General features: G+C 36.6%; 1 protein-coding gene across 1 annotated transcript in view; it reads left to right on the forward strand.

Moving 5' to 3' along the window:
* Positions 1–27709, forward strand: part of LOC137388716 (N-acetylglucosamine-1-phosphotransferase subunits alpha/beta-like) — a 28245-nt gene extending 536 nt beyond the window's left edge. Inside the window, exons 2-28 of the mRNA XM_068075166.1 lie at positions 358–443; positions 584–700; positions 840–866; positions 1073–1269; positions 1358–1425; positions 1649–1780; positions 1883–2026; positions 2866–3048; positions 5627–5797; positions 6378–6501; positions 6612–6683; positions 8093–8148; positions 8257–8371; positions 10139–10338; positions 10595–10737; positions 11724–11857; positions 11943–12460; positions 14641–14834; positions 18585–18737; positions 18969–19035; positions 19264–19380; positions 22600–22685; positions 24658–24756; positions 25096–25150; positions 25249–25361; positions 25467–25557; positions 27383–27709. Of these exons, the coding sequence (XP_067931267.1) occupies positions 358–443; positions 584–700; positions 840–866; positions 1073–1269; positions 1358–1425; positions 1649–1780; positions 1883–2026; positions 2866–3048; positions 5627–5797; positions 6378–6501; positions 6612–6683; positions 8093–8148; positions 8257–8371; positions 10139–10338; positions 10595–10737; positions 11724–11857; positions 11943–12460; positions 14641–14834; positions 18585–18737; positions 18969–19035; positions 19264–19380; positions 22600–22685; positions 24658–24756; positions 25096–25150; positions 25249–25361; positions 25467–25557; positions 27383–27433 (3513 nt within the window). The 3' untranslated portion in view covers positions 27434–27709. The remainder of the gene's footprint in view (positions 1–357; positions 444–583; positions 701–839; positions 867–1072; positions 1270–1357; positions 1426–1648; positions 1781–1882; positions 2027–2865; positions 3049–5626; positions 5798–6377; positions 6502–6611; positions 6684–8092; positions 8149–8256; positions 8372–10138; positions 10339–10594; positions 10738–11723; positions 11858–11942; positions 12461–14640; positions 14835–18584; positions 18738–18968; positions 19036–19263; positions 19381–22599; positions 22686–24657; positions 24757–25095; positions 25151–25248; positions 25362–25466; positions 25558–27382) is intronic.
* Positions 27710–27920: the final 211 nt, after the last annotated feature.

Raw genomic sequence — 27920 nt, forward strand, 5'->3', positions numbered from 1 at the left:
AATCTTCAAGTAGTCATATGGAGTTATATTATTTTTTCCTGTAATGTTTTTATACGCTATGAAAATTTACCCCACATCAAATCCTCGCGTTTCCATTGCCACCAAAATAGACTCTCACTCCTTTCCCCACTCCAGGGTTGGCAGGCCTGTCTGAAATGCTTTTGAACGTTAAATGTTCAAAAGACTCTCTGATAAACCTACTGATGCATAACCTTTGATGTAGATATGTTGAGCATGTTAATGCAAAGTTTGACAAGATAACGGGTTTAGATCGATTTTTAAGGTCGACACAGCATAAAAAAGATTCAAAATTATCCGCTGAAATGTAATAATCAATTATTTTGCTTCCAATCGTAGGCCATAGTGGAATGGAGCAGTGAGAAGTATGCTGTGGTTTTCAACTCATTTAGTGACAATCTCCTAGGAAAATCATATCGAACCAGGTCTGTGTATTCAACTTCATTTTATCAAAGAGTTCTTGTAGCTTTCTATTTGTGCAAAATTCATGATATCTTACTGTTGCATGAGTTCACCTATAGTCCTTAACATATGCTATTAAATTTTTCTGTACTTTTTATTATAGGCTATGCTTGCCAGTGCCTATAGATGTTGTTTATACATGGGTGAATGGTACAGACCCTGCAATGCTTTCTGAACTGCGCAGGACAAAGGCTGACTTGGATGAACACACTGAAGCCAAGTAAGATTGTACCACATTACCAATGATGTCTATTTTTGGCACAATATGAGGTGACTGTAAATTATTTACAAATGTTAGAGATGAACGATTCAATATATAAAATATTTTTTATTTTCACAACAGAGTGTTTATTTTGTAGCTCAACTGAGGCACCGAATAAGTCAGAGTAAGTCTTCCCTCTAACTCACACCCAGGTTTATCTTGGGATATTTTTCTATTGTTTCTTTGCTCTTTATGCTGCATCAAACTTGGTTTTTAGAATTATACCTAAAGAGCAGACAATTTTTCCATTGAGCCCATTTGCTTTTCTATATAAGCCATGAGTTTAAATAAAGCACCTGTCTACAGCTGTCACTTTTGTATACTCTTTAGAGACAAGGGGTGTCACTATGCTAACTGTGTGAAGCAGGCTATGGCAATATTTCCGACTTCTCTGCCAACTGATGTAACACGAGAATCTCTAGAAAGAAAGTCTCTTCATTTCCAGTCTCTTGTCAGACTTGAAACTGTCAGCTCTGATGACCTGAGGGCCAACTTCACTCTCGCACATTTCCTTACAAAGGAGGATGGTGTGTGTTTATTTGGTGACTCTAATGTTTCAGTGACTAACATAGTTGTTTCTCTAAAAAATTTTGCTCCAATTTTTTTTATTTGCAGTTGCTCAAGCTGTCAATAAATCTGTAAAGATCGGTGGTCGAAGTTACAGAGCCGTGCAGGCATATTATGTGAGTATAATTTTAGGTATTTTTAAGGTTGTTTTAAGTAGGTCAGTTGTGCTACTTGACAGACACCGGATGATGGGAGTTTCAGTATCACAAGCATGGCATTTTAGTTGATTAAACTATGGCAGAATTTGAGAAGTAATAGGAATGTTTCTCTTGAGCTGCAAGTGAGATAGGTCAATTAATTCTGTCATAAATCTGAGCTCATATTGTCTACCCTCGGTAGACTTCTGATGTGACCATCCCTAAGTCTAAACTACAGCAAACAGTGCTGCTCATCTCTGGGTTCAAAAAGTCATACACATCTGAGGAGATCGGTAATCTGCTACCTAAACATTTCATGAGTCAAGTGTTTGAGGTGAGACTAACCCGCTTATTGACGTATCAAATTTTATGAATATATGTGAGGATATGATCACTGAAGGTAAATGAGCTGATCACTATGTTGTTACACTCGCAGGTAGAGATGGTCGGTAAAGTAGGTGTTTTCAAAACGTCAACCTCAGGAGCTGCGGACACTCTTCTTGGGCTAGCTTATAACTTCACACTAGATGGTAGATATTTGCAACTGAACAAAGCCAACCTTGTGTATGATCTTACCTTTGTGAGTATCACTCTTATCATTCCTATTATTTTATAGAAGTCTTATACAGTCATACCTCGACATATGAACTTAATGCATTCTGGAACTGAGCTTTTCTAGTATCTCAAGTCAATATTTCCTATATAAAATAACTAAATTAATCCATTCCCATACTATGAAAAAACCATGTAGATCAGGATATTATGACAAAAAAACACATTTTAATCGTTGTAATTCATCACCTATGCTCACAAAGTAACAAATAACTATTTGGTGGTTATGATCAGCAATAAAATTTAACATTGCTATGTACAGTACTGTATGGAGTTCTTACCTTCGAGACAGACGATGTAACTAACGACAGTGTGAGAGAGATTTGTCAGCAACGTGTTCGGTAGGCTAGACTTTTGTGTCGCTACATAACATGGCATAAACTTTGAATTTAACATAAATGTATTAGTCCTTTTACTATTTAGTCTTTAGAATTTCACTAAACACACACCTAAAGTTAAGTTTTAATCTTTTGCTAAACTTAACTCTAATTTTGTCTTCATTTTATTTTTTATTATCTTTTTTCAAATTGGCTTTTTCCAAACTAATTCGACAAAAAAGACTGAGCGATGCTGTTCTCCAAGGCAGCCTCTCGCATACTTGGTCACTTAGTGGCCATATAGAGAACCAGCTTATATCTCAGATTTCTTTGTATTTCAATGTAGAAACTTGCTTGAAATTTTGCTCATTTTTCGAATTTCTTCGTATGTTGAATCACTTGTATGTCGAAGTATGATTACACTAATTTTTTCTCATAATGTATCATAAATAATCATGCTCTCACAGTACTCCCTCTGTTTCTCACAAAGAACGGTGGAAAAGAACTTGACCTCTCAGCTAGTAGATTCGAGGACAATGAAGAGCTGAGGTATAGCCTCAGATCTCTTGAGCAGTACGCCCCTTGGGTCCGACAGATTTTTATAGTCACCAATGGACAGATCCCGTACTGGCTGAGTCTGGACAACCCCAGAGTTACTATTGTGACTCATGAAGTAGGTCTATATAGCTAGCAAACAGTTCTTGTCAGCTTTTTGGATTTGTTGGGTCAATAAAAAATTTTTTTTAAAGCAAAATTAGAGACAATAAACAATGCTTGTTTTTCTTGGTGTATTTATGTTTTTTAAACATTCATTACTAGTACAGTAGACGCTCTTGTAACGTATGCCTCCTATAACATAAATTCCAGATAAATTTATGTTAAGTTTTTGCTCCGTACTGCGTAAAAAATTCCATATAACGTAAAGTGTCAAATCAGGCAAGTTTTCAAATTTGATTTGAATGTTAGTTTATCTTGGCGCACTTGTGGAAGAAAATACGCTGTGCGTATAGCGTTATATCTATTATATATAACTTTCGCGACATTCTAGTTCGTTGTAATAGATCGTTAAAAGTGTCGACAAAAAGGAGAATAACACAGCTGCGCAATTGTTCATAAATACAAAGGCGATCAATTGGTGCAGGTGTTACATCGTCAGTCTACAAGGCATTGTGGACTGGTGAACAGGAGGGTCTGAGTTCAAATCTTCTGCTTTACGGATTCTTTATTCCAAGATTTTAATAGCTATAGCTGGACAAACACAGAGACCAACATTGAAAAATATATATATAGATATAGCTGAATGTATGGCTGCTTGTAATATTAGGGATATACAGTCATCGCAGAAGTTGTGTGTTGGCATTTAGTTTCTGTGAGATGATTAAAGTATGATCATTTATTTAGTTTTAAAGGTTGACTTGCAACAAAATTCACATTGCATTTATTTGGTATCAAAAGATTCACCATGTCTTACTCTGCTGTGTTGTAGGTGCAAAATATGTGGAAATGTGATTACAAGCTTTTAAAAGCTCAAAAACAAACAGTTAATCGCCGCCATCACGAAACTGTCATAGATTAGAATCTCTTTCCAAAACGGCTCAAATGGAACGTAGTTGAACGAGATGGCTTCTGTTTACGCTTTCATGCAACCACATTTGTCGAAATATTTTTACAAATACACTTCTCGCATTCAATAAAACCATGTCTATTGTCCTTATGCGTCAATTTCATCATCATTGTAATGCTGTCACTTTCAGCACTGATATCTTATAACCTACTGTGAAAATTCGTTTAATTTTTTAACCTTAGCTCGAAGGAGTAGATATCATACTCTGATAACCATGACGAGCCTGTTGGTCACCTGTGATAATCAAAAAATGCTGCAGAAATTTTTCGCGCTGTTTGGCGGGAAGTATGGGTAACATGATCAAATAACGACTAGATGATTAGACCAAACAAAAGCGAAACTGTAAGGTAGCGAGCATTTATATTTGGTAAGGGCTTTCCGGTAAAACATGAAGTGTTTGTCACAAACTAGTGCTACGAAATGTTTTGAGAGCCTATTGAGCCTTTTATTGGCCTTTCAATTCACGTGAGAGCATCACGTATCAAAACAATAACCAAATGTCTTGAGTACGTCAGAGAAATAAACTGATTCCAACCTACGGCGTTTTCGTAATGGCTGCGATTAAGTGTTCATTTTTTAGCTTTTAAGAGCTTGTAATCACATTTCCACATACTTTGCACCTACAACACAGCCGAGTAAGACATGGTGAATCTTTTAATACCAAATAACTGTAATGTGAATTTTGTTGCAAGTTAACCTTTAAAGTTGGACGGTCTGTAAGTGTATACAGTAGTCTTTATGTCTGAAATATTATCATTATTTTTAACCACCAGCGCAATGCATCAGCGCATTTTGTTAGCTTAGCTCACCAGAACACAATGTTGTAGCCGATCAGAGTGTTGAGTGTTGTAAGAGTTTTTAGAGAATTGCTAGCAAGTGTTTTTTTTCTGTAAATAAATTTCTTCACTCAATAAATTTATATAAATGGGATTGTAGCAAATATTGTCATCAGAAAATATATGCAGAGACTGGTGGTACATTTTGTTTTTGAACAATAATTGGAATCTAACGAAGTTCTCTTTTTTTAATGTTGATATTTTGTGATGAACGAGTGGATATCGCATTTAATCTCGATCTAATTCTGCCCAGAATTCTATAGCGCTGGGTTTAGTCAAACACTCGATTAGGAACAATATCTATAGATGAATGACAAACTGTTATGTGGGTTTATAATTACTTGCAATCAACAGGAAGCATAGACAAAACCATTGAAAGAGAAGATAACTACCATCATCCTCTTGCGCAATAGTCATATCTCATGTTAGCTCAGAGACTATCTAGCCAGTAGAATTTTATAGTTTTCATGACTTTATGCGTAACTAATGGTGTAAGGAATGTAAGTATATCGAACCAGAAGTTGCTTTTAGAAATGGGTAAGTAACTTTCTATATTCATCGAAAGTTGTTTGCCCTAAAGTTGTATAATAACTTTGATATTACAAATAAAAATAAATTGCAAACTATTTTAAATACGGCTTCACTAATGTCAGATGATTAAATAGCAAAATGGCGTCATCCATAATAAGCGCAATGCGCTTCATCAGATGTGATCGTGTCGCATTCATTTGAGATTATAGTTTACATTTAAGATATAGTTTACATTAATAACAATAATTACCTTTGCGCAGGAGATATTTCCAAATAAGAGTCATCTCCCCACATTCAGCTCTCCTGCAATAGAGAGTCACCTCCATAGGATACCCGGGCTATCCGATAAGTTTCTCTACCTCAACGATGATGTCATGTTTGGCGCTCAAGTATGGCCTGATGACTTCTACACTCACAGCAAAGGTCAGAAGGTAAGAAAGCGCAAAATGAAAATATTTTGGTTCCCCTTTTCTATGCCCTCCTTGCTCACTGAGAGAGTTCTCTAGGCTTAAAGGTTTCCTAAACCTAGAGAGCTCACTGAGAGAACTCTTTAGGCTTAGAGGTTTCTTCAGCCTAAAGAACACTCTCAGTGAGCTCTCTAGGCTTAGAGGTTTCCTAAGCCTAGAGAGCTCACTGAGAGAACTCTCTAGGTTTAGAGGTTTCCTCAGCCTAGAGAACTCTCTCAGTGAGCTCTCTAGGCTTAGAGGTTTCCTCAGCCTAGAGAGCTCACTGAGAGAACTCTCTAGGTTTAGAGGTTTCCTAAACCTAGAGAGCACTCTGAGGGAGCTCTCTAGGCTGAGGAAACCTCTAAGCCTAGAGAGTTCTCTCAGTGAGCTCTCTAAGTTTAGGAAACCTTTAAGCCTAGAGAGCTCTCTAGGCTTAGGAAGTCTATACTTTATTAGGAGGTGTACACTAATAAAATTTAATTCTGTTAGAATTGAATTTTATTAGTGTTCCTATTTCTATTTATATGACATGTCAATCAGAATGCATTTTACATCTATTGGGCAGGTCTATCTGACATGGTCCATCCCCGACTGTGCCCCTGGATGTCCCCAAACCTGGATTAAAGATGGCTACTGCGATAAAGCGTGTAATGTCAGTGAATGTGGCTGGGACGCAGGTGACTGCGCTGGTGAGTGGTGCACTCAGTAAATCAGCATTATAATATACTTACAGTAAATAGCAGAGTTAAACAGATTTGTAGGTTGAGTTTTGTTTTGCAGACTGCGAGTTTCATTGTAGGTGGGGTGGCTGCGTTTAATGGAGCCGCCAACAACTGGGACAATCACCACTGGATGCAGAGAGATGAATCAGGTAGTACTATGATTAGTGGTTCTAATTTATATGTAACCTTGACCTTGGTAAGGATTGCTTTTGACTAGAATTAGGTGTTTGGTGGCGATTTTTAAAGTGGACGATTTCAAAATCACGATCATTTAAAGGGATATCGCTGATCTTATAAACTATATAATTGTGTAGTGAGAATTTTTAGAGTGGTTGATACTGGAACTCAACCGCGAGAGCCTTTTAGTCTTATAATAAGCTTATTCCATGTTCTTCCATGCACACGGGCATTCATGAAATAAAAAAGTTTTTTTACATGATAATAAAAATAATATTGCGAATCGTCTATTTGTATTATCAAATCATCTGGTGGTTTGTTGAAGTCATACAGCTCTACTCTTATGTGATTGGTTACGAATCTAACATGTCAGCGTCGTCTCGTGTCTAGTTGATCATTCACTCAAGGCAATTCCTGGTCTCCACAGAATGTTTCCCTTAATTTCTTGTTGGAGCAGTTGAAGTCTCGGTGAGTTTGAAGCCTGCTGCTTAGCTTGCTGTTGGGCTTTGCGACTGCAGTGCTGCCACTTGACACCTGCAGACACTCAAGGTCATCTCTCCGCTTATCCTTATAACAAGTCTTTGCTCTGCCGAGTTAATCCCGATAGGATTTCACTGCTATTTCTTGTGAAACCACGGAATATGCACTTCTTGTTGACTTCTTGAATTGTCTCGAGTTGACCGAGGAATCGTTCTACTATAGTGGGTTGGATACTTTTATGCCTGCATAGATGTATGTCATATAGACTAACCACCAACAGGCTCTTGTTCAGATATAAAACAAGTCAAGTGTTGTCATCTGCTGCACAACTGGGTATTTTTATCTTTATCTTCTGTTATGTGTGATACGCTCAACTTTTACTGCTTGTGTTATATAGATTATGCAGATGAGCTGGTGGTCTGATCAAGTAATAACCTGCTAATGGCTGTCTTGGAGTATTTGCATTTTTCTATTTTTGGGTTATGTGATGTTCCGCTGATTTAGGCGCACTTACTATAGGTGTGACTGTTCTGTGTCAGTAATGAACATCAAAACTGTTTTTTACCAATTTTACACGAACTCTCTTACCGCGGTTGTTCTCGCAGTTGGAAATCTAGTTTTCGCAGATCCCTTGATTGCAGGATTATAACTACGCTGTACACTCCTCAGTTGATGTTAGGTGAGCTATTATTATACGACTGGGTCATTGTTATTTGCAGTAGCTGTGGGCAGCAATTTTAAACATGCAGTTCACCTGAAAGCCCATAAATTTCACCCTTTATTAGCCATGCCAATCCATATAGTACTCATATGAAGTAGTGATTTAAGTAAACAGGGCTTTACAATTGTGGTATTTGTGAAGATGCATTGTAAGAATATCTGTCTGTTATGTACGTTGTAGTCATGTGTGAGACTGGCTGCTCTAACCCATGGCTCGCTGACAAGTACTGCGATGCGGTAAGCTGTGAAACACGCCTCTATTAATGCTTCGTGTTACCTCTATCAATAAGAGAAAGAAAGGTGAAGGCTATTTTTTCATTTCCCTTTTTATTTTCCATGTTACAGGCTTGTAATGTGAAATCCTGCGGATTCGATGCAGGAGATTGTGGAGTGGGCAGCTTCCACCACTTACACTCTATAACCATGTCTCGAGATGTCGTCAGCTATACTATTCCAGCTGGTAAGTAGTGAATGGGATGTAGTCTCTGTAATGTAGGCCGAATACATTGTTATTTCTCAGCTACTAACGATATTTGACTTGTGCTATTTGCCTGGATTTATTGTAAGCTACAGTCATACTTCGACATAGATACTAAAAACCAACGAAATGCGAGATACGGCAAAAATTCTGAGCAATTTTTCTTTGAAATACGAGACAACTTTGAGATACAAGCATACGAGGCGGTTTTCGCAGCAGTCGCTAGGTGGCCAAGTATGGCCGCTTATGAGAGCAGCATAGCTAACTCTTTCTCGTCGAATCAGTTTTAAAAACGTTTTTAATATGCTGCCTAAAGGTGAATTTGATAATGAGGCAGAAAAGAACCGGACAAAAAAAAGTAAAAACTGAAAATGAAAACCAAGTTGGAATTAAGTTTGGTGTAAAGTAAAAGTAAAACTTATTTTTAAGTGTGTGTCTAATAAGCTAAGTTCATTTAAGTTAAGTTTAATGCTTACGTTGTGTAGTGTCAGAAAAGTGTAGCGTATTGAACTTGTTGCTGTCTCTCTATTTCTCTCTAATCACCATTAGCTGCTACTGTCTGTCTCAAAAGTAAGAACTCCATACAATACTGTACATAGTAATGTTACATTTGATTGCGAGTATGCGAGAGCAGCAGAGCTCAGTCTTTTTTGTCGAATCAGTTTGAAAGTGGTTTAAGAAGGTCGGCTAAAAGTAAAGGCAAAAAGAAGTCAAACAGCGAGACAAGAAGAGCCAAACCAGAAGAATAAAAGTCAAAAACTGCAAATGAAAACCGTTAGAATTAAGTTTAGTGTAAAGTAAGATTAAAACTTATTATTAAGCGCGTGTATAATAAGCTAGCCTGTCTTGACAAACTGTTGTTTTTGCGGAGTTGTCCCCCGTCGAGCGGGTGAGCAACACAACAGCTTGTCACAAGACGTACTCCACCTGATGCATCAGCTGCATTATAGGGAGTGGTTCTCTTCTGTCTATGCGGCTTGACTGCAATGTTATGGCGGTCGCTCCATTGGTAATCATAACGGATTTCGCGCAAAAATTTATGTAGAAAAAAATAAGATTACAACGTTTAACCAAAGACCGGTCTCTGTTGTAAACGTTAGTAGAATTTAAGAATAAAATAAATTGAAAATAAAATCTATAAGAACAAATAAAACTGACTGATACAATAATAGAAATCAAACTGACTGAGCGCACAAATAACGACATGTTTAGTCGCTGTTGTTGCCTAAGTTCTCAAGTTCTACTAAAGTTTACCACAGAGACTGGTCGCTGGTTAAACGTAATCTTATTATTTCTACATAAATTTTTGCGTGAAATTTGTTATGATTACCAATAGAGCGACCGACATAACATCGCAACTAAGTCGCATAGACGGAAGAGAACAACTCCCTATAAGTGCAGCTGATGCATCAGGTGCAGTACGTCTTGTTACAAGCTGTTGTGTTGCTCGCCCGCTTGACGAGGGAACAACTCCGCAAAAACAACAGTTTGTCATGACAGGCTAATAATAAGGTAAGTTTATTTAAGTTTTTAGGTGGCTTTTCAGACGGTGAGAATGGATTAATTTGTATTTAGCTATTTTATATAAAAAAAATTGATTTGGGATATGACAGAATTGATAAACAAACTTGGTCCCAGAACATATTAAGCTCGTATGTTGAGGTTTGACTATATTGTTTTATGTCATAGGCTTATCACTTCCTACCATTGTGTTTTCATTTCTATTTCATATTTACTCGCTATTTGCAGCGGTCACGGAGGCTTACCTTAATTTTACTTCCATATCTCCTCTTAAACTAACTGAAGCTTCCTATGAGGATCATAAGTCTGTGCGAGTTGTGGCAGCGAGCAACAAGTACAGGACCCTGACTGTCATTCTCATGCCAAAGCATAATGAGACGACCCTCAGAGTCAACTTGACATTTGGTGATGGCTCTGAGAAGTACCTGGTGAGGACTGACTAGCGGTGCTTGTTGTTGTTTCTCTACATTAACAATGATTTGTACCGTCTATATTATTCATTATATAAATTACGATTGCAGTGGAAGCATCCTTTGCCTTTGATCACCTCTTGTGATTGTAGTACAACCACCCGTTGCCTGTGATCACCTCTTGTGACTGTAGTAGAAGCACTTGTTGCTTTTGATCATCTCTTGTGATTGTAGTACAAGCACCTGTTGCACACTGTCATCATTCTTTTGACAGTTTTTATTTATGATACGCATACAAAAAGGAGTGACTGCTCTTAGCACAGTGGCTAACACGACCCTCAGTTCTGGCAAGCCAGCCAAGCAGGAGGTTGTGTCTGAACAACCATTTGTGTTTGAGAATATTCCATTAGATGCAAGGTGGGGAGTTACATGTCATTATACATCCATGGTTTATGCACATCTACATACTTGTTTACTTTGTACATACCTTTATGTATTATGTACTTGCTCTCAAGTTGTATGTACTTGCTCTCAAGTTGTATGCACTTGCTCTCAAGTTGTATGCACTTGCGCTCAAGTTGTATGCACTTGCGCTCAAGTTGTATGTACTTGTGCTCAAATTATATGCACTTGCTCTCAAGTTGTATGAACTTGCTCTCAAGTTGTATGAACTTGCTCTCAAGTTGTATGCACTTGCCCTCAAGTTGTATGCACTTGCTCTCAAGTTGTATGCACTTGCCCTCATGTTGTATGTACTTGCTCTCATGTTGTATGTACTTGCTCTCAAGTTGTATGCACTTGCTCTCAAGTTGTATACACTTGCTCTCATGTTGTATACACTTGCTCTCAAGTTGTATGTACTTGCTCTCAAGTTGTATGTACTTGCTCTCAAGTTGTATGCACTTGCTCTCATGTTGTATACACTTGCTCTCAAGTTGTATGCACTTGCTCTCAAGTTGTATGCACTTGCTCTCAAGTTGTATGCACTTGCTCTCATGTTGTATACACTTGCTCTCAAGTTGTATGCACTTGCTCTCAAGTTGTATGCACTTGCTCTCAAGTTGTATGCACACTCCCTTATCATGTCTTAATCAAATGCCTCTTTTACATTGTTTATTTTCCTCTCTAGTCTTGTATCCATGTGCAGTTTTCTGTACATCTCTTTTGATAGATTATGTATTCATGCCTGCACTTTATGTTTCTATATTGCAACCCATGATTATGTTCCTATTGTTTCATGTAGATGATTTTGTTTTGCGGTCGTATATATGTGTTTATTTAGTCGTATGGATGCATCCGTTATTCATGTGAATATGTCACCGCTGTGTTATGCACATGCTTTCTGTTACTTTATGTTCACACGTATTCAGAGTTATCCGCTCACCGTAATATGTATAACTCAGAGCTCCTGAAGCGGCTGTTCAAAGAGATGATGGACTTCACCTACAGAAATCCCCATCTTCTGACATAAATATAGAACAGTTGCCAGAGACTGCTAGATTAGAATTGGATGGTCTTCGTAAACAGTTATTAGAGGGTAGGTTCACAGGCTACACGCGATGAATGAAAAATCCATTTCCTTCGTACCATCATAGTTTCGCTAAGCAGCTGTGTTTTTGCAGGAGAGATAACTCAGAAGGGATTTGACATAATGAAAAAGAGGCTTTTCAGCTCTTATCCACCTTCTAGTAGAACACCTCAGAATGTATCGCAGGCAGATGCACAGGGAAGAGAATCACACCTTCCCCAGCCTAATCGAGAGCAGCTTCAGCACAAGCCGGGGAACCCTGCAGGGATTGTTGATTCTGTTAAGAATAGCTTACACAATCGTGACAATATGAAACATAGAATGGGTGACCGAAGGCCCCAACCTAATGAGCAACGCGGAGGGAGAAGAGTTCAAGTTGACCAAGAAGGTGAAGAAGGTAAAAAGGCGGATCATCAGCTGCAACTGGAACGAGAAGAGGAAAAAGGAATTGATGGGAAGGGATTACGAGAGGCGAATGGACTGGCAGTTGACAAAGACGACTATAAGATGGAGCATCATAATTCTCGACAACTTCAAGAATACGTTGAGCAAGATCAGGAGATTGGCTTCTTGCCATGGGAGAAAGCAGCTGAGTTTAAACTCGATGTGAAGGTATGCCGAGACATAATAATAATAGGTTGACCAGTTTATTCATTATTGAGAATGTTTTGTACTTACACTAACAATAACAGTGATGACGATGATAAGAATGACTGAGTTAAAATCAAACTTTTACGTACATTTCAAGTTAATTTGTTATAAAGTTTTCTTAGTCTGCGAAGCCATTGTATTTTGGATTGAATGTTATAATAGTAATACAGAGCCAGTTGTATAATTGGTTCTACAGCCTGAAATCCTATGATACTTTTTGACGAACACTGCAAGTAATTAAGCCTATTTTTACATAAAACTTTGTAAAATCTAATAGGTGAAAAAATAAGCGTAAAAACCCAGACCATAGAAAGAGATTCTTTTTACTTTACGTTAAAGACGTGTGAGTGATGAGAGTGTCAAAAATCTGTTGATTTAGAGACAGAAGTAGTCAGAAATATGTAGATTTAGAGGCAGAAGTCGTCAGAAATATGTAGATTTAGAGACAGAAGTAGTCAGAAATATGTAGATTTGAAGGCAGAAGTAGTCAGAAATATGTAGATTTAGAGACAGAAGTAGTCAGAAATATGTAGATTTAAAGGCAGAAGTAGTCAGAAATATGTAGATTTAGAGGCAGAAGTAGTCAGAAATATGTAGATTTAGAGACAGAAGTAGTTAGAAATATGTAGACTTAGAGACAGAAGTAGTCAGAAATATGTAGATTTAGAGGCAGAAATAGTCAGAAATATGTAGATTTAGAGACATAAGTAGTCAGAAATATGTAGATATAGAAACAGAATTAGTCAGAAATATGTAGATTTAGAGACAGAAGTAGTCAGAAATATGTAGATTTAGAGACAGAAGTAGTCAGAAATATGTAGATTTAGAGACAGAAGTAGTCAGAAATATGTAGATTTGAAGGCAGAAGTAGTCAGAAATATGTAGATTTAGAGGCAGAAGTAGTCAGAAATATGTAGATTTAGAGACAGAAGTAGTCAGAAATATGTAGATTTAAAGGCAGAAGTAGTCAGAAATATGTAGATTTAGAGGCAGAAGTAGTCAGAAATATGTAGATTTAGAGACAGAAGTAGTTAGAAATATGTAGACTTAGAGACAGAAGTAGTCAGAAATATGTAGATTTAGAGGCAGAAATAGTCAGAAATATGTAGATTTAGAGACATAAGTAGTCAGAAATATGTAGATATAGAAACAGAATTAGTCAGAAATATGTAGATTTAGAGACAGAAGTAGTCAGAAATATGTAGATTTAGAGACAGAAGTAGTCAGAAATATGTAGATTTAGAGACAGAAGTAGTCAGAAATATGTAGATTTGAAGGCAGAAGTAGTCAGAAATATGTAGATTTAGAGGCAGAAGTAGTCAGAAATATGTAGATTTAGAGACAGAAGTAGTTAGAAATATGTAGACTTAGAGACAGAAGTAGTCAGAAATATGTAGATTTAGAGGCAGAAATAGTCAGAAATATGTAGATTTAGAGAAATAAGTAGTCAGAAATATGTAGATATAGAAACAGAATTAGTCAGAAATATATAGATTTAGAGACAGAAGTAGTCAGAAATATGTAGATTTAGAGACAGAAGTAGTCAGAAATATGTAGATTTAGAGGCAGAAGTAGTCAGAAGTCTGTAGATTTAGAGACAGAAGTAGTTAGAAATATGTAGACTTAGAAGCAGAAATAGTCAGAAATATGTAGATTTAGAGGCAGAAGTAGTCAGAAATTGTCGATTTAGAGACAGAAGTAGTTAAAAATATGTAGACTTAGAGACAGAAGTAGTCAGAAATATGTAGATTTAGAGGCAGAAGTAGTCAGAAATATGTAGATTTAGAGACAGAAGTAGTCAGAAATATGTAGATTTAGAGACAGAAGTAGTCACTTTTGCTAATAGTCTAAGAAACTCTGTAGGTTGTATTTTGGAACTCACTTCAGACGTCGAGTCAAATATATCCTCAAGTTTTATGTTATATCTACATGAAAGATAGTGTGTTGCAGTGGTCTTTATGTTGGATTTGACTCTACTAACATTTCGTATAACATGCGCTAGTCTTGGCATGTGGCCAAAACTGCTCATACTCATCCCATCCGCAGCTGATTGCTGACTACATAAAGTTGCCCACCAGCTCGTGACTCGTATAGAATAATATATAACTTCCCGTGAACATGGCTGCTGTTGTCTGTTACAGAAACGTTCAGCCCGTCACAGGGCGGAGGAGTTCACAGACATCAGGAGAGGAAGACAACTCTTAGACACATTTGGTCAATCATTACATCATGTCAATGACCTCTATAATAAAATGTTTGGTGTCAAAGCTCGTAAAGTACCTGGGCACATTCCTCACATGATTGATAAAGAGGTGATGACCGATCTGCATTATACGTAAGTTTTGAGTTACGGTGTTTCGATGGTTTTAAAAGTTGAAAACTTTAATTTTGATCTTATTATCTGTTATTTTAATGCATTTATTGAATCACAGACAAACCCTCCTTTGTTCAGACTAATTCTTACTGAGCCATAAAAAATTGAGTACTATACAGTACATTAAACAGCCTATCTAGTCTCACACACATACTCCTAGGTTACAATATGGTACAATATGCATGTACTGTATATGAGAGAGTAAAATATGATTATACCTACAATAGGATACATTATAATATTAATAGCAGTAGTAATTATAAAAAAATACAGTACAACACTTTGGCAAGAAACTCACTCATCTAAGTTCAGTTTAAGTACAATAACAAAGATTATGTGTTAGCTTGACGTTCATCAAGTTTTTAAGCGACAGGGTTTTCAAAAATTGTTACCCGGATTTAATACTGGCTTGCATTTTAATTGAAATTTTATATTCGCAGGAATCTAAAAACTACCATGTTCAAAGTGTCAAAAAAAGCAAAAGATTAAAGTTTTTACCTTTATAAATATGGTCTCTGAGAGTCAGATGAGTGGCATACCCTGACTCTATCAAGTAACAAATCTATTGGTTTAAACCTATATATATAGATATACCTATATATACCTACCTATACAGCATTACTCCATCTCTATATAGAAACCCTCCTATTAATACAAAGTGTTCCATGTCCGAACATTGGAAAAGTTCAGATGTTGATAATTGAGTACTGTATAGTACATTAAACAGCCTATCTAGTCTCACACACATACTCCTAGGTTACAACATGTTACAATATGCGTATACAGTGTACACGAGAGAGTAAAATATGATTATACGTGCAACAGGGTATACAGTATAATATTATTAGCAGTAATAATAACAAACGAAAATCATGTTACAACACTCTGGCGGGAAACTCATGAGCATGTACATCTATGGCGAGAGTTGCCTATCAGTCAAAATCGTCTTTCTTCAGACAGACACGGCTGCTCCAGACAATCATTCGAACCCTGAATGTTGTCCGGGTGGTTGAAAGCCCTGTAAATAAAGTCTAAAGAAGCAAGGCTTGACTGTAGTTTATATTCAGTCATTAGTTAGTGCTAGAGAATGCTGACCAAGTTTATGGTTATGGGAGTTATGTTCTCTCACTTAGTATGTGGTCAATGAAGTATTTGCTATTAGTGCTCATGAATGTAATATAAATTGTATCAGTATTGAATATTTTCCAATCACTGAAGTCTAGCACAATTTATTGAGAATTTCGTTTGTTTAGTTCTTCTAAATTTGTTGATATTATCTTCGAATTAAAATTGATTTCTTTCCACTTATTGTGTGCTAAATTTATGTTGATAAATCTTATGCAAGACTTGAACACGTTTTGCCATTCTATTACAAAACGACAGCCGACTGGGTTGTCTTCCTCGTGGTAACTTCTGGTTGCTTCTGGTAATTATTTCTGATTGGCAAACCTCATACTTTTTCAACTCAAATTGCTGTCGTAGGTAATGCAGTATCTGCCCTGTTTACAACCATTCGCTGCTCTCATTGGCTGCTCTCATTGGCTGATAGCTTTCTTTATTTATTAGACATGCATATGTTTTGGCAGCCAAAGGTGTTCCTCATCTAAAATGCCAGTCACTTTGCATGGTTCGTGAATGCTATGATTTGTTTTATTAGAGTTACCTTTCCAAAGTTACTTTTAGATACTGAACGTTTAAAAATGCCATATCATTAAAATTAGTAACTCTGTTGTATTCACATTCGTCGTAGCTTTAACATGTTTGCAGCCATCTCAGTAGCAGCCGAATAGACCAACCTGTATCAGGGTCAACTGTTCATCCCCGCTGTCAAGTTATCTACTGTAATTGGGAAATCCCCAATCTGTTCACCAAACTTAAAAACTTATTTTGGACAGGCGCTCATTACATTTTTCACAAATGTTGACAAAGTACTGCTATTAATTACAAGAGTTGTATTCTCTTTGTAATGTGAATAGGAATAAAAGAGAAAGCAAATCATAAAGTTAAAGATGGCTAGTAATTGGCGAAAGACTTATGAGACTTGTGGTGTATTCATGTAACTCGTCTGCAGCTAAATTGTTAAAAAAAAATTTTCTGATTGTTTAGCCAATGGGTTGAAAATTGTCTAACTGCTGATCCAACCATTGGCTTCGTCTGTGGGTGACCTTTTGAGGTTGCAACTCACTGAACTGGTGATACTGGCTACAGTATAGTCACTGAACTCATCATACTGACTATAGTGTGTAGTCACTGAGCTGGTGGTACTGGCTGTAGTCACTGTAGTCACTGAAGTGCTGGTGCTGACTATAGTGTAATTATTAAACTGGTGATACTGGCTATAGTATAGTCACTGAACTCATCATACTGTTTATAGTGTAGTCATAATACTAGTGATACTGGCTATAGTGTGTAGTCACTGAGCTGGTTGTACTGACTATAGTGTAATCACTAGATTGGTGGTACTGACGATAGTGTAGTTATTTAACTATATATTGCATTGAGAAATATGTATACATTTTATTCGTCGTTGGCCTTGTTACCTATTCAGCAGCTATCAATGTTTTCTCGTCACACAATTTAAAACTGGTATTACAGCTGACAATTCTAAGATCTAAACAGATGCTTCAAATGCTTTCTCATAATGGTCGTCGTATAAGCTGCCAGTTTGATTTAATAGTTGCTTTTGATTCGTGCAGCTTCCGATTTTTGAAAATTTTTGTAGATTGTTATTTAATCCGCTGCATTAAGTCTCCTGAAAGAAGCTTCCGTCGAAGGCTGCTTTTTATTGTTGATGACATGTGACTATTGATCGGTTTTAGCAGCCATCATTCTTTCCTTCATTTTATTCGGCCAGAAGACTTTCCGGTCACTGTTTCAAGCTTCATTATAGAATGTTTTAGATCGGTCTGCTTTGTACCTCTTGTTGCTTAATTTCATGCATTAGCCGGTGGGAAAGAAGAAGTTGCACGAGTTGTTGGGAACTCGTATCTTGTTTATTAATTGCAAATATATGTAAATATGGGTTCCTGGTTAAACAAACGAGGAGAGATTAAATAATTAGTCTCCATATGATTGTATTATGATGCTGAAGCCATTGTTGTGTCGAAGCATTGTGCGCGAGAGTAGCGCTTGTCAATGGCTCTATTGCCTCCTATTGTTAAACGGGCAACTCTGACATAATGCTCTGTTTATATAGGGGCTCGCTGCTTGCCTGGCCCGCTATATTTTCTCCATTCATAAAACACTCTCGTTCCCATAACTGTTTATTTTTGCGGTGTCATTTAAGCTTTACAATAGCTTTTTATGTCGATCTCAGATTGATGTGTTATTTTACCCAGGGTTCTCCTTATACCCCTCTCTCTCCTATCACTTTCGTTACTTCCGTTATATTGTCTTGCCTGAGCCCGTGTCAGATTTATTGCTTTTGCTCACCTGTAGTCTCTAGTTTCACCTGTCACATGGTCAGTGGTTGTTCTCCATTTGCAATATTTCGCTACCCAACTTTGATATAAAAATATATCTTTGCAAGAATTGGCATGTCGGTTAATAATAGACCGCTAACACATGCATTATAACATATTATGTATATTGGTAAATTTATTTTTATATGTTATCTTTTTGAGGTTAGTGTATAAACCATCAGGTGTCGTTATGTTGTTAGAGGCAGAACTTGCTTTTTGTACGAGTTCTTCATGAAAAACTCGGTTACAGGTTTAAAGAGCAATGGGATGCAACTTCGAGTCACAAAATACGTAGCGGAAATGACATGCAATATGCCTTCTCCTATTTTTACTTTTTGATGGACAGCAAGAGAAATAATACAGCCACAGATTTCATTGAGGAGATGGACATCGACAACTCAGGGTTCGTTACAATCTCCTTTTTCAGCTCTCATCTTGTTACGTGCTTCCCACACTTTTTATTAAGCGATACTTGCTTTTTTAAAGTTCAGTGCTTGCAGCTGCAGTTGTGCGAAGGTGTAGTTGTAAATAGCTTCGATAATCAGCAGTGCAAAGAAGCTAAGAACTTTGCAGCTTGTTATATTTGCAATGCTCTGAAATGTTTTAACAACTTGCTGTGTTATGTATTTTGTAGTGTTTTATCCGATAGAGAGATCAGAACCATGGCTACCCGAATATTTGATTCCCCTCTCGACTTACAGGTTAGTACTTTTAGACGTGCATTGTCAGTAAGCTAATAGTGCTAATAGGCGTGTTGATCAGTACGCAGGTGCTAATAGGCGTGTTAGTCAGTGCTGCTCTTATGCATTCACTCCCAGCTTATGAATGTCCCTAAGGATGATTGGAGGTGTGAGTAGACACATTTGGAGTTGCTTACTTTTACCCAGTTTTTATCTGCATTCAACATGAATTACTTATGTGTTATGCAGAGCCTTACTTCCCTCGAACAATACATAACAAACTGCTCACAGCACATGCCAGTTGCCGAGCAAAAGAAAGGGTTAAAGACTAATTTGCTACCAGAGAGATACTATGATAAAGGCATGGTAAGTACTTTTATACCTTTTTGAAGCCACTGTCTAGCTGCTATATAGCTTTCACTCTACCACTTTCATTTACAGACCTTAAATAGTGGCATTTCCTTTATGTTTAGAGTTGTCTTCTTTCTTACAAGTCATGCTGAGCGATTAGTCAAGTTCTAACAGTATATATTGAATCTGTTATTTGCTGATTCTACATGTATAAGTGAATCTGTTTTCCCAAATACAGCAAAACCTCGATTTGAACGCCATGGCGCTGTATTTTTCAACCCTTCTTCCCTTTGGTGGCGTTTTATTAGAGGTGATGCTCAAATAAAGGATTGCGCTATATTTGCTGACTAACTCGTCAGAATTTTAGGAAAATAAATTCAGGTTTTGTCTGGTTGAAGTGATGCTAATGTCGCCTACATTTTGCACTTTCCTTCAGGCGGAGCGACATTAATGCTGTCGGCCTCAGCATTTCTGCGAAACGGTTTTTCACGTATAGTAGACGTTTCCACAACGCAAATAATTCATTCCAGGAATGTTTACGGTATAGAGATTTCACGTTATAGGAACAGTAGAATACATGTAAATTGCCTAATTCATTCTAAAAATCTTTCCAAACTCACCCTTTTGGCCATACAAAAAGGAAAGTCAGTATCACCAGTTCAGTAACTATACTATAGTCAGTATGATGAGTTCAGTGACTACACTATAATCAATATGATCAGTTCAGTGATTACACTATTATAGTCAATACTACCAGTTCAGTGACTATACTATAGTCAGCATCACCAGTTCAGTGACTACACTATAGTCAGTACCACTAGTTATAAAAACTAGACTTTAATTTATTGGCTAAACTGTAACTGCTGGATTACTGGTTCGTGTCGACAACTTTTTTCCTTTTTCTTACCACTTTCACTCATTTTATGGTTCATAATTGCGGTAATTTAAACAAATTTTACAATGAGTTGAAGCGAATGCACATCTTCGACATTCATTCACAACGATTTGTTTGTTTTTTCTAGACAGCAAGGTCTATTCTGCAAAGGCAAACTAGTAACAAATATTTTATACTTCTACGAAAAAGTAAAATAAAAACACATATGAACAGGAAAATAAATTCAGGAATTCATTCTATGTGTTCATCGTCTATCTGTTTCCAGGGGTCAAGGTTAGGGTAAAAGATAGATTTTGATGACATTCCAACATGTGACATTCAGATTGGTAGACTGACGCTGTAACACGTGCACCAATTGATCGCCTTTAAGTATCTATGAACAATCGCGCAATTACTTATTCTCTGTGCTTTGTCAGCACATCTGACGATCTATCATGGCAAACTAGACTTTCACGAAACTGGTATAAAACATCTCCTTTCTTTGAATGCCACCTCTAATAGAACGCCACTTTAACAAAAGAATTGAAAAATACAGCCCCACCCTTTAATTGAACATCCCCTCTATTTGCCCACCACTGACATTTTTTGATTTTTACGAACCCATAACAGAAAATGATCAGTAGAAAATAATAATATACTAATAATGACTCAGTTACATCAATAACAATTGTTTAGTTGTTGCTGTAGCGGTTGCCATGGTTTTAGGGACATGCACCTGAGAAGATCGATCGTCACAATCATCAAAACTTCACTCTGATTCAAATTTTACTAAGGTCTAAATCGTGTCTATCGTTTTCAGATTCGTTCATAATGTGGTTTACAATCATAGTTGAAGACTTTAAAGCGTTTTAATGAGTGATGAGAATACTCTTCAGGAACACCGTACGACATAATAGCTGCCATTGTTATGGCGTATTCTTACTATAAAACGTTAAAAACATCTTTAATAAAAATTAAAACGTTATGTACACTTTCTAACTCCAATTCTTTACAGTTTTTTTTTAAAACTTCAAAAGCAACACCTTCTAAATACATCACCATGCTAATATTTTATAATCAAGATACAAGTAGTTCCTTGTTTAACTTGGTCTGATACTTTGGAAAAGATCCTGAGGCTGATGTATTAATGTTACTCTGTCCAAAGGAAAGTGTAAAATAAAGGCGACATTAGCACCGCTTTGCCCGGAAAAGGGTTAAATTCATCTTCCAACAAATCTGACCAGCTAGTCGAAAAATTTATCACCACTCTTTATTTGAGCGCCATCTCTAATTAAATGCCACTATAGGACAAGGGTTGAAAATAGAGCGCCATGGCGTTCAAATAGAGGTTTTACTCTAGGTAATTCACAATCTGCATTGAATCTAATAAGTCATGAATAGGTGTCAATGGGTAGCCCGCCCCTCACTTGTGATAATTGACTTGACATACAGACAGATTATTGCTAGTTTTCTTTTTCAAGCAGTTTGTCTGGTTTGAAAAGCGTTTACGAATTTTAGGATTCACTGTTAGCATTGTTGGGTTTGTTTTTTATACTCACTTACCTACTCACTCACCTACGCACTTACCTATTCACTTACCTACTCACTTACCTACTCACTTACCTACTCACTTTTCTACTCACTCGCCTACTCACTTATCTACTCACTCACCTACTCACTTACCTACTCACTTACCTACCTATTTCAATATTTACATTTGAATATTTCCATTGACATAATTTTCCAAAAATTAATTTGGTTGGCCATTAAATCAGGTGCTATTGCTCATATACAATGCTGATCAACCTCATACGTTATAATGGCTCTGCCTTGTCATGACACAAATTTACGCTGGCGTAGTTTGTTGCTACATAATGTCTTAAAAGCGGTAACCAGAACGAGGAAATCCTGATGTCCTCTGTTGCATCGCCTTATGTAAATGAAGTGTTGTGTTGGGAAATGCTACAAAAGGCTGGTTAGTGATTAGAAAGTTGAAAGATAAAGGACAGTGATTAACAAACAAGGGAGTCGGAAGGCGGATATTATGAATATGTTTCTGTAGGTAATATGAGCCCCTTAATCCTTACATCATTCGCAATGAAATGTGAGCTGTTTACAACTTGTAATTCTGTTGCATAACTCGTTTATACCCATATTTCCTTACACACTGTCCTCAATCTGAGTAAGATCTCTGCTTTTCCGTTGTTAGTTTTTTATTGATGGAATGAGAATCGTTGCAGCAGCTTCTTATTTTGCATGTTTAATGATTGTGATTGCTGAATTGATTGCATCATCTATGGTGTAACCAGAGGTTTAATGCTAGGTCATGCCATTGCAGTCGATAATTCATATATTTGTAGCCCCAAGTTACCTTGCCATTGCTCAGAAACTGTGGGCCAGTGTTAGACCTTATAACAAAGAAAGTTCAACCCAAGGCCAAATACAGGTGCGTCATCAGCGCGTTTCAACATAACAAAAATGTACTCGACTCGCAGTTTGTTTACATAATGTAGTGTCAGAGGTCAGGAAATTTCTTTAAAGGTTGACTTGCAACAAAATTCACATTACAGTTATTTGGTCTCAAAAGATTCACCATGTCTTACTCTGTTGTGTTGTAAGTGCCAAATATATGGAAATGTGATTACAAGCTCTTAAAAGCTCAAAAACGAAAAGCCGCCGTAGATTGGAATCTCTTTATTTCGATGACGTAGCCACGAAATTTGGTTATCGTCTTGTCACGTTGTTCTCACGAGAATTGAAAGGCCAATAGAAAGCTCAATATAAAACTTATCGTAGTACTAGTTTATGACAAACACTTCGGGTTTTACCGAAGAACCTGTATCAAATATAGATGCTCGCTACTTTACAGTTTTGTTTCGGCCTGGTCTAATGAGCAAGTCGTAATCTGATCATGTGACCCAATACTTCGCAAATAATTTTTGCAGCACTTTTCGATTATCACAGGTGACCAACAGGCTTGTCATGATTATCAGACAATGATATGTACTTCTTCGAGGTAAGGTTAAAAAGTTAAATGAATTTTTAAGTTATAAGATCACTGCTAAAAGTGACAGCATTACAATGACGATAAAATAGACGCGTAAGAACAATAGATATGGTTTTATTGAATGCGTGTAGTATATTTGTAAAAATATTTCAATGAATAAGGTTGCATGAAAGTGTACACAGAAACCATCTCTCACAAATGCGTCACATTTGAGCCGTTTTGGAAAGGGAATCCAAACTACGGCGGTCTCGCGTGGCTGCGATTAACTGTTTGTTTTTGAGCTTTTAAGAGCTTGTAATCACATTTCCACATCTTTGGCACCTACAACACAACAGAGTAAGACATGGTGAATCTTATTATACTAAATAACTGTAATGTAAATTTTGTTGCAAGTCAACCTTTAAGAATTTGGCCATCTTTCATTAGCTGCTGTTACCGTGAAACCTTTATTTGAATGCCATGGCACTCTATTTTTCAACTGTTGTCCTATAGTGGCATATCCTATCTTGTCATATATAGTCCTATAAATTAGAGGTGGTATTCAAATAAAGAGTGGCGTTGTATTTTTCAACTAGATCGTCAGATTTTTGGAAAGATAAATTTAACCCTTTTACGGGCAAAGCGATGCTAATGTCAACTATATTTAACACTTTTCTTCAGGCGAATCGACATTAATGCCATCAGCCTCAGGATTTTTGCTCAACATTTTTTCCTATATGTCGAAGTATCAGGCCGTGTTAAACAAGAAACTGCTTTGATTATAAAATATTAGCATGTCGCCGTTATTAAGTTTTAAAGGAAAAACATAACATTTTTAATTTTTTACGAGGTATTTAAAGTTGGAATACGCCATAACAATGGCATCTATTATGTCATACGGTGTTCCTGAAGAGTATTCTCATCGTTCATCAAAATGCGTTAAAATCTCCATGTAAGATTGTAAAGCACATTATGAACAAGTCTTAAAACAATAGATATAATTTGGACCTTAGTTTAGTTCTGATGATTGTGACAACCAATTTTCTCAAGTACAACGTTGCTAAAACCATGGCAATCACTACCGCAACAACGAAAAGAATGAATTGTTATCGATATAACCAATTGATATAACCAAGCCATTATTAGTATTATTTTTAAATATTTTGTGAACACTTTTCTACTGATCACTTTCTATTATGGTTTCATAAAGATCAAAAATTGTCAAAGTAGTGGGCAAATAGAGGTGGCATTCAATTAAAGGGTGGGGCTGTATTTTTTAACCCTTCTATAGTAGCATTCTATTAGATGTGGCCTTCAAATAAAGGTGGCGTTGAAATAGAGGTTTTACAGTATTTATTGTGTTGAGTAAAGAGTTGTGTGCTCTTGTTGAATTTTAACTAAGGTTTCCTTTAATGTTTGGTGTGCGGTTTAGGTATGAGTTGTTGGGAGATGAAGATATTCACTTTAAGATGATAGGCACTAACTTGTCATCAGTAGTGGGTCAGCTCGATGATCTCAGACGCCACCCTAGGTATGACAGTTATCTTAATCCTTGTTCTAGTCTCTTACCAAATGTCATCTTGCTCCTATAGTAAAAAATTAGCTGACTCAATTTATTCTTATGTTATCTTGTATATAATTTTTATTCTATTTATTAAAATTTGTTGATTTCTTTTGTGTATGAAACTGTTCAGCAACTAATGCCAATAACTGGCCTCGTACTGCAGCGTTTCCGTTCCTCTATTCTACTACCGCTGTCTCATTGAGCCAGCTTAGCTGACTCTTTCATTCATCTCCTGTGTTATATCATCTCATATTGCAGCTGTTCTGTGTTTCATTTTTCTTTGCTACTTCTAACTTCTTGTTCCAGAAAGTTTATATGCCTTAATGACAACATAGACCACAGCAACAGCGAGGCAATGCAGGTACGTACAACCATACGGTCTGTCATGGGCTGCTGTGTTGAAGTATCGTCTCATTCGTTAATTTGCCGATGTAACCTGACTGTTTGCATCGTTCATAGGTTAAAGCTCTGCTAGCTGACTTCTATGAAAGTTTGTTTCCTATCAGATCTCAATTTGAACTCCCAGCAGACTATCGGAATCGCTTCCTCCATGCAGATCAGCTGCGGGAATGGTAAGTAACATGAGCTTAAGATCAGGCCAGGTGCCATCTTGTATTTGTTTATCTGGTAATCTTGCTAGTTTTCAAGTATTATTTTGACACATTTCATCTGTATAGGCAGAAGACGAGGGACTACATGAAGATAGTGATAGAGGTTCTTCTTGTCTGTCTCGTTCTCTACACGATATACAGTTTCTACGAGGACCAGGTTAGTTCTGCAGAGAATTCTGGGTCAGGTTTATTATTCTTTAATAGCAATAAGCCTGGTGATGCCAAAGATTTCTTCCACTTTCCATCAGATAGCCCAGAAGCGGATGTTTATAAGGCTGTTTTTTAGGAACCAGTTAGAGTTTAAAAACCAAATACTTTTAGTGATACGGGATCATAGCAAAAGGCACGGAGCATGTGATTGCCGGGTTTGGATGAATTCAACCAAACACTGTGGAAACTCCTAGCATTTATCTAGGCAGACTAACTGACACTCTCACTCATACATGCAACGACAAAGTGAAATTTATTAATATAGATTTTTGTGAATAGTTTGTAAGATTGTTGTGAATTATATATATGTATATGTATTATTCACAGCATTATTAATGTAATCTTTACCCATTCCTTTGTCCTTTTAGAGTTCAAAGTAGTTTTAAAGGTCACTAGTAATAACGGTAATAGTTTTATCATGCTGTTGATGTTGCAGTCCTAGCTATTATGTGCCCACGTCTGATTATATCTGCCCCTGAATCATGGCTAAACAACATCAGTATACACAGTTGGTTATCTCAGCAGCATAGCTAGTTTAATTGGATAAAATCTGTTTTGACTGGCCAGAAAGACACTCGGATTAAGTGACAAGTGCATGCTAATATTTATCTAAAAAATTCATGTTTGTTTATATTATGCTGAGTTCAACAAACTCACCCTATTAGAGTCAAAATGAATCTAGTAGCATGTAATAGCAATTCAATTGGTCAATAATAGTTCCCTGCGTTCTGAAGACCTACGCCTTGCCTACTTCATAGCCTGCTGCTTGTTGAAATGTTGTTAAGATTCTTGAAGAGTTTAAGGAAAGTCTGACAGCGAGTCAGTTTGTGAATTTTGTGAAAAAAAAGGATTTTTCGTACACACCGCTTCCTTTTATATAGAAGCAATTTTTTCTTGGAGCAATTTATCATTGTCCGACATGTTTGCCCGCGAGCAGGGACACAGATCATTAAAACTTGGGAACTACTGTTATAGCTATGTAGACGACTATCCGCTTGGTTGACTATAGAACCTAATGCTACAGACTACATTTTACTAATGCAACATTGTTTTTGGGTCTTAACTTTGATTATGATAGCTGTAATACCAAAATGATTACAGTCGTATTGTTATTGTACTTTAATCTCTTGGATGTGTGTTGCTAAGGAAGTTGAAACTATTACGTTCTGCTTGCTTTATTGGTTTGTTCAAAATTAGCAAAGTGTGATATTGCTTGAATAGTTAATGAAACTTGTTTGAAAAATACAAATAAGCGTATATAGTATGTTCCAAGTTTTAGCAGCATTATAAATGTGAAAACAGTTTATTTTCTTTTAAATGTTTCATGATAAATGAAGTACTGCTGAAGCAGCAGTGAAGATGCACAGTTGACAGTATGTGTGTGCGGTTGTGTGTGCGTGTGTAAATTCAGCATCATATATATTAGTTTTTATATAAATTTAAATATAAAACATTTATCCATGTATAATTTTTCTTAAATCTAGATATTTTAGCTCTTTAAAAAGATCTATTCTTGATATAGTATTGCGATTATTGATTATTGACATAGGGCTTTTAATAAATTTTTAGACTACTGGAATTTCTCAACAGAGTTCATAACCAATTTAGCATGATTTTCTTAACACCATGAGGGAATCCATAATAGTCCATAATAGTCCAAGATTGTTGTGATATGTTGATAGATTAAATCCAATTTAGCATGATTTCCTTAACACCATGAGGGAATCCATAATAGTCCATAATAGTCCAAGATTGTTGTGATATGTTGATAGATTAAATTACGAAGAGAACAACGCCGAAGACCTGCCTCTGAGAACGTATGAAAGCAGACATTAATAATCTTTGAAAATACAGCATCAAAGTCTGTTGCCTCCGCTATGCATGTTAACTGAATGAAACTCAGGCTATTTTCAGCATAATATGTTTGTTTCTATTAGCCTTAGTTTCACTTATTTGTTGCCTGTGAAGCAATGAATCTCTCACATATTCAGTGCCCTTTTGACGATCGCTTTCACCCTTTGCATCATTGATACTGTTTCATTCCATTTCTTTTGCACTTTGGTATGCAGAATAATTAATAAATCATTTTACATATGTACATACACTTTTCTTTTTCTTTAAATTAACAATAAATAAGAAAAAAAAACAAATAATTATGATTGCATTGTTATTGGTTAAATAATAGAGTTCTTCATAGAGATATATAAAATGTGAATGCAATTGACTTAGAGATTTCAGTTATGATATTGACTAGAGGTCCGTAGGTTTCATATCTGCAGCCTGTCGAGTAACTGTATCACCGCAAGAAGA

This window comes from Watersipora subatra, chromosome 2, assembly GCF_963576615.1.
Source record: "Watersipora subatra chromosome 2, tzWatSuba1.1, whole genome shotgun sequence".
NCBI lineage: Eukaryota > Metazoa > Bryozoa > Gymnolaemata > Cheilostomatida > Watersiporidae > Watersipora > Watersipora subatra.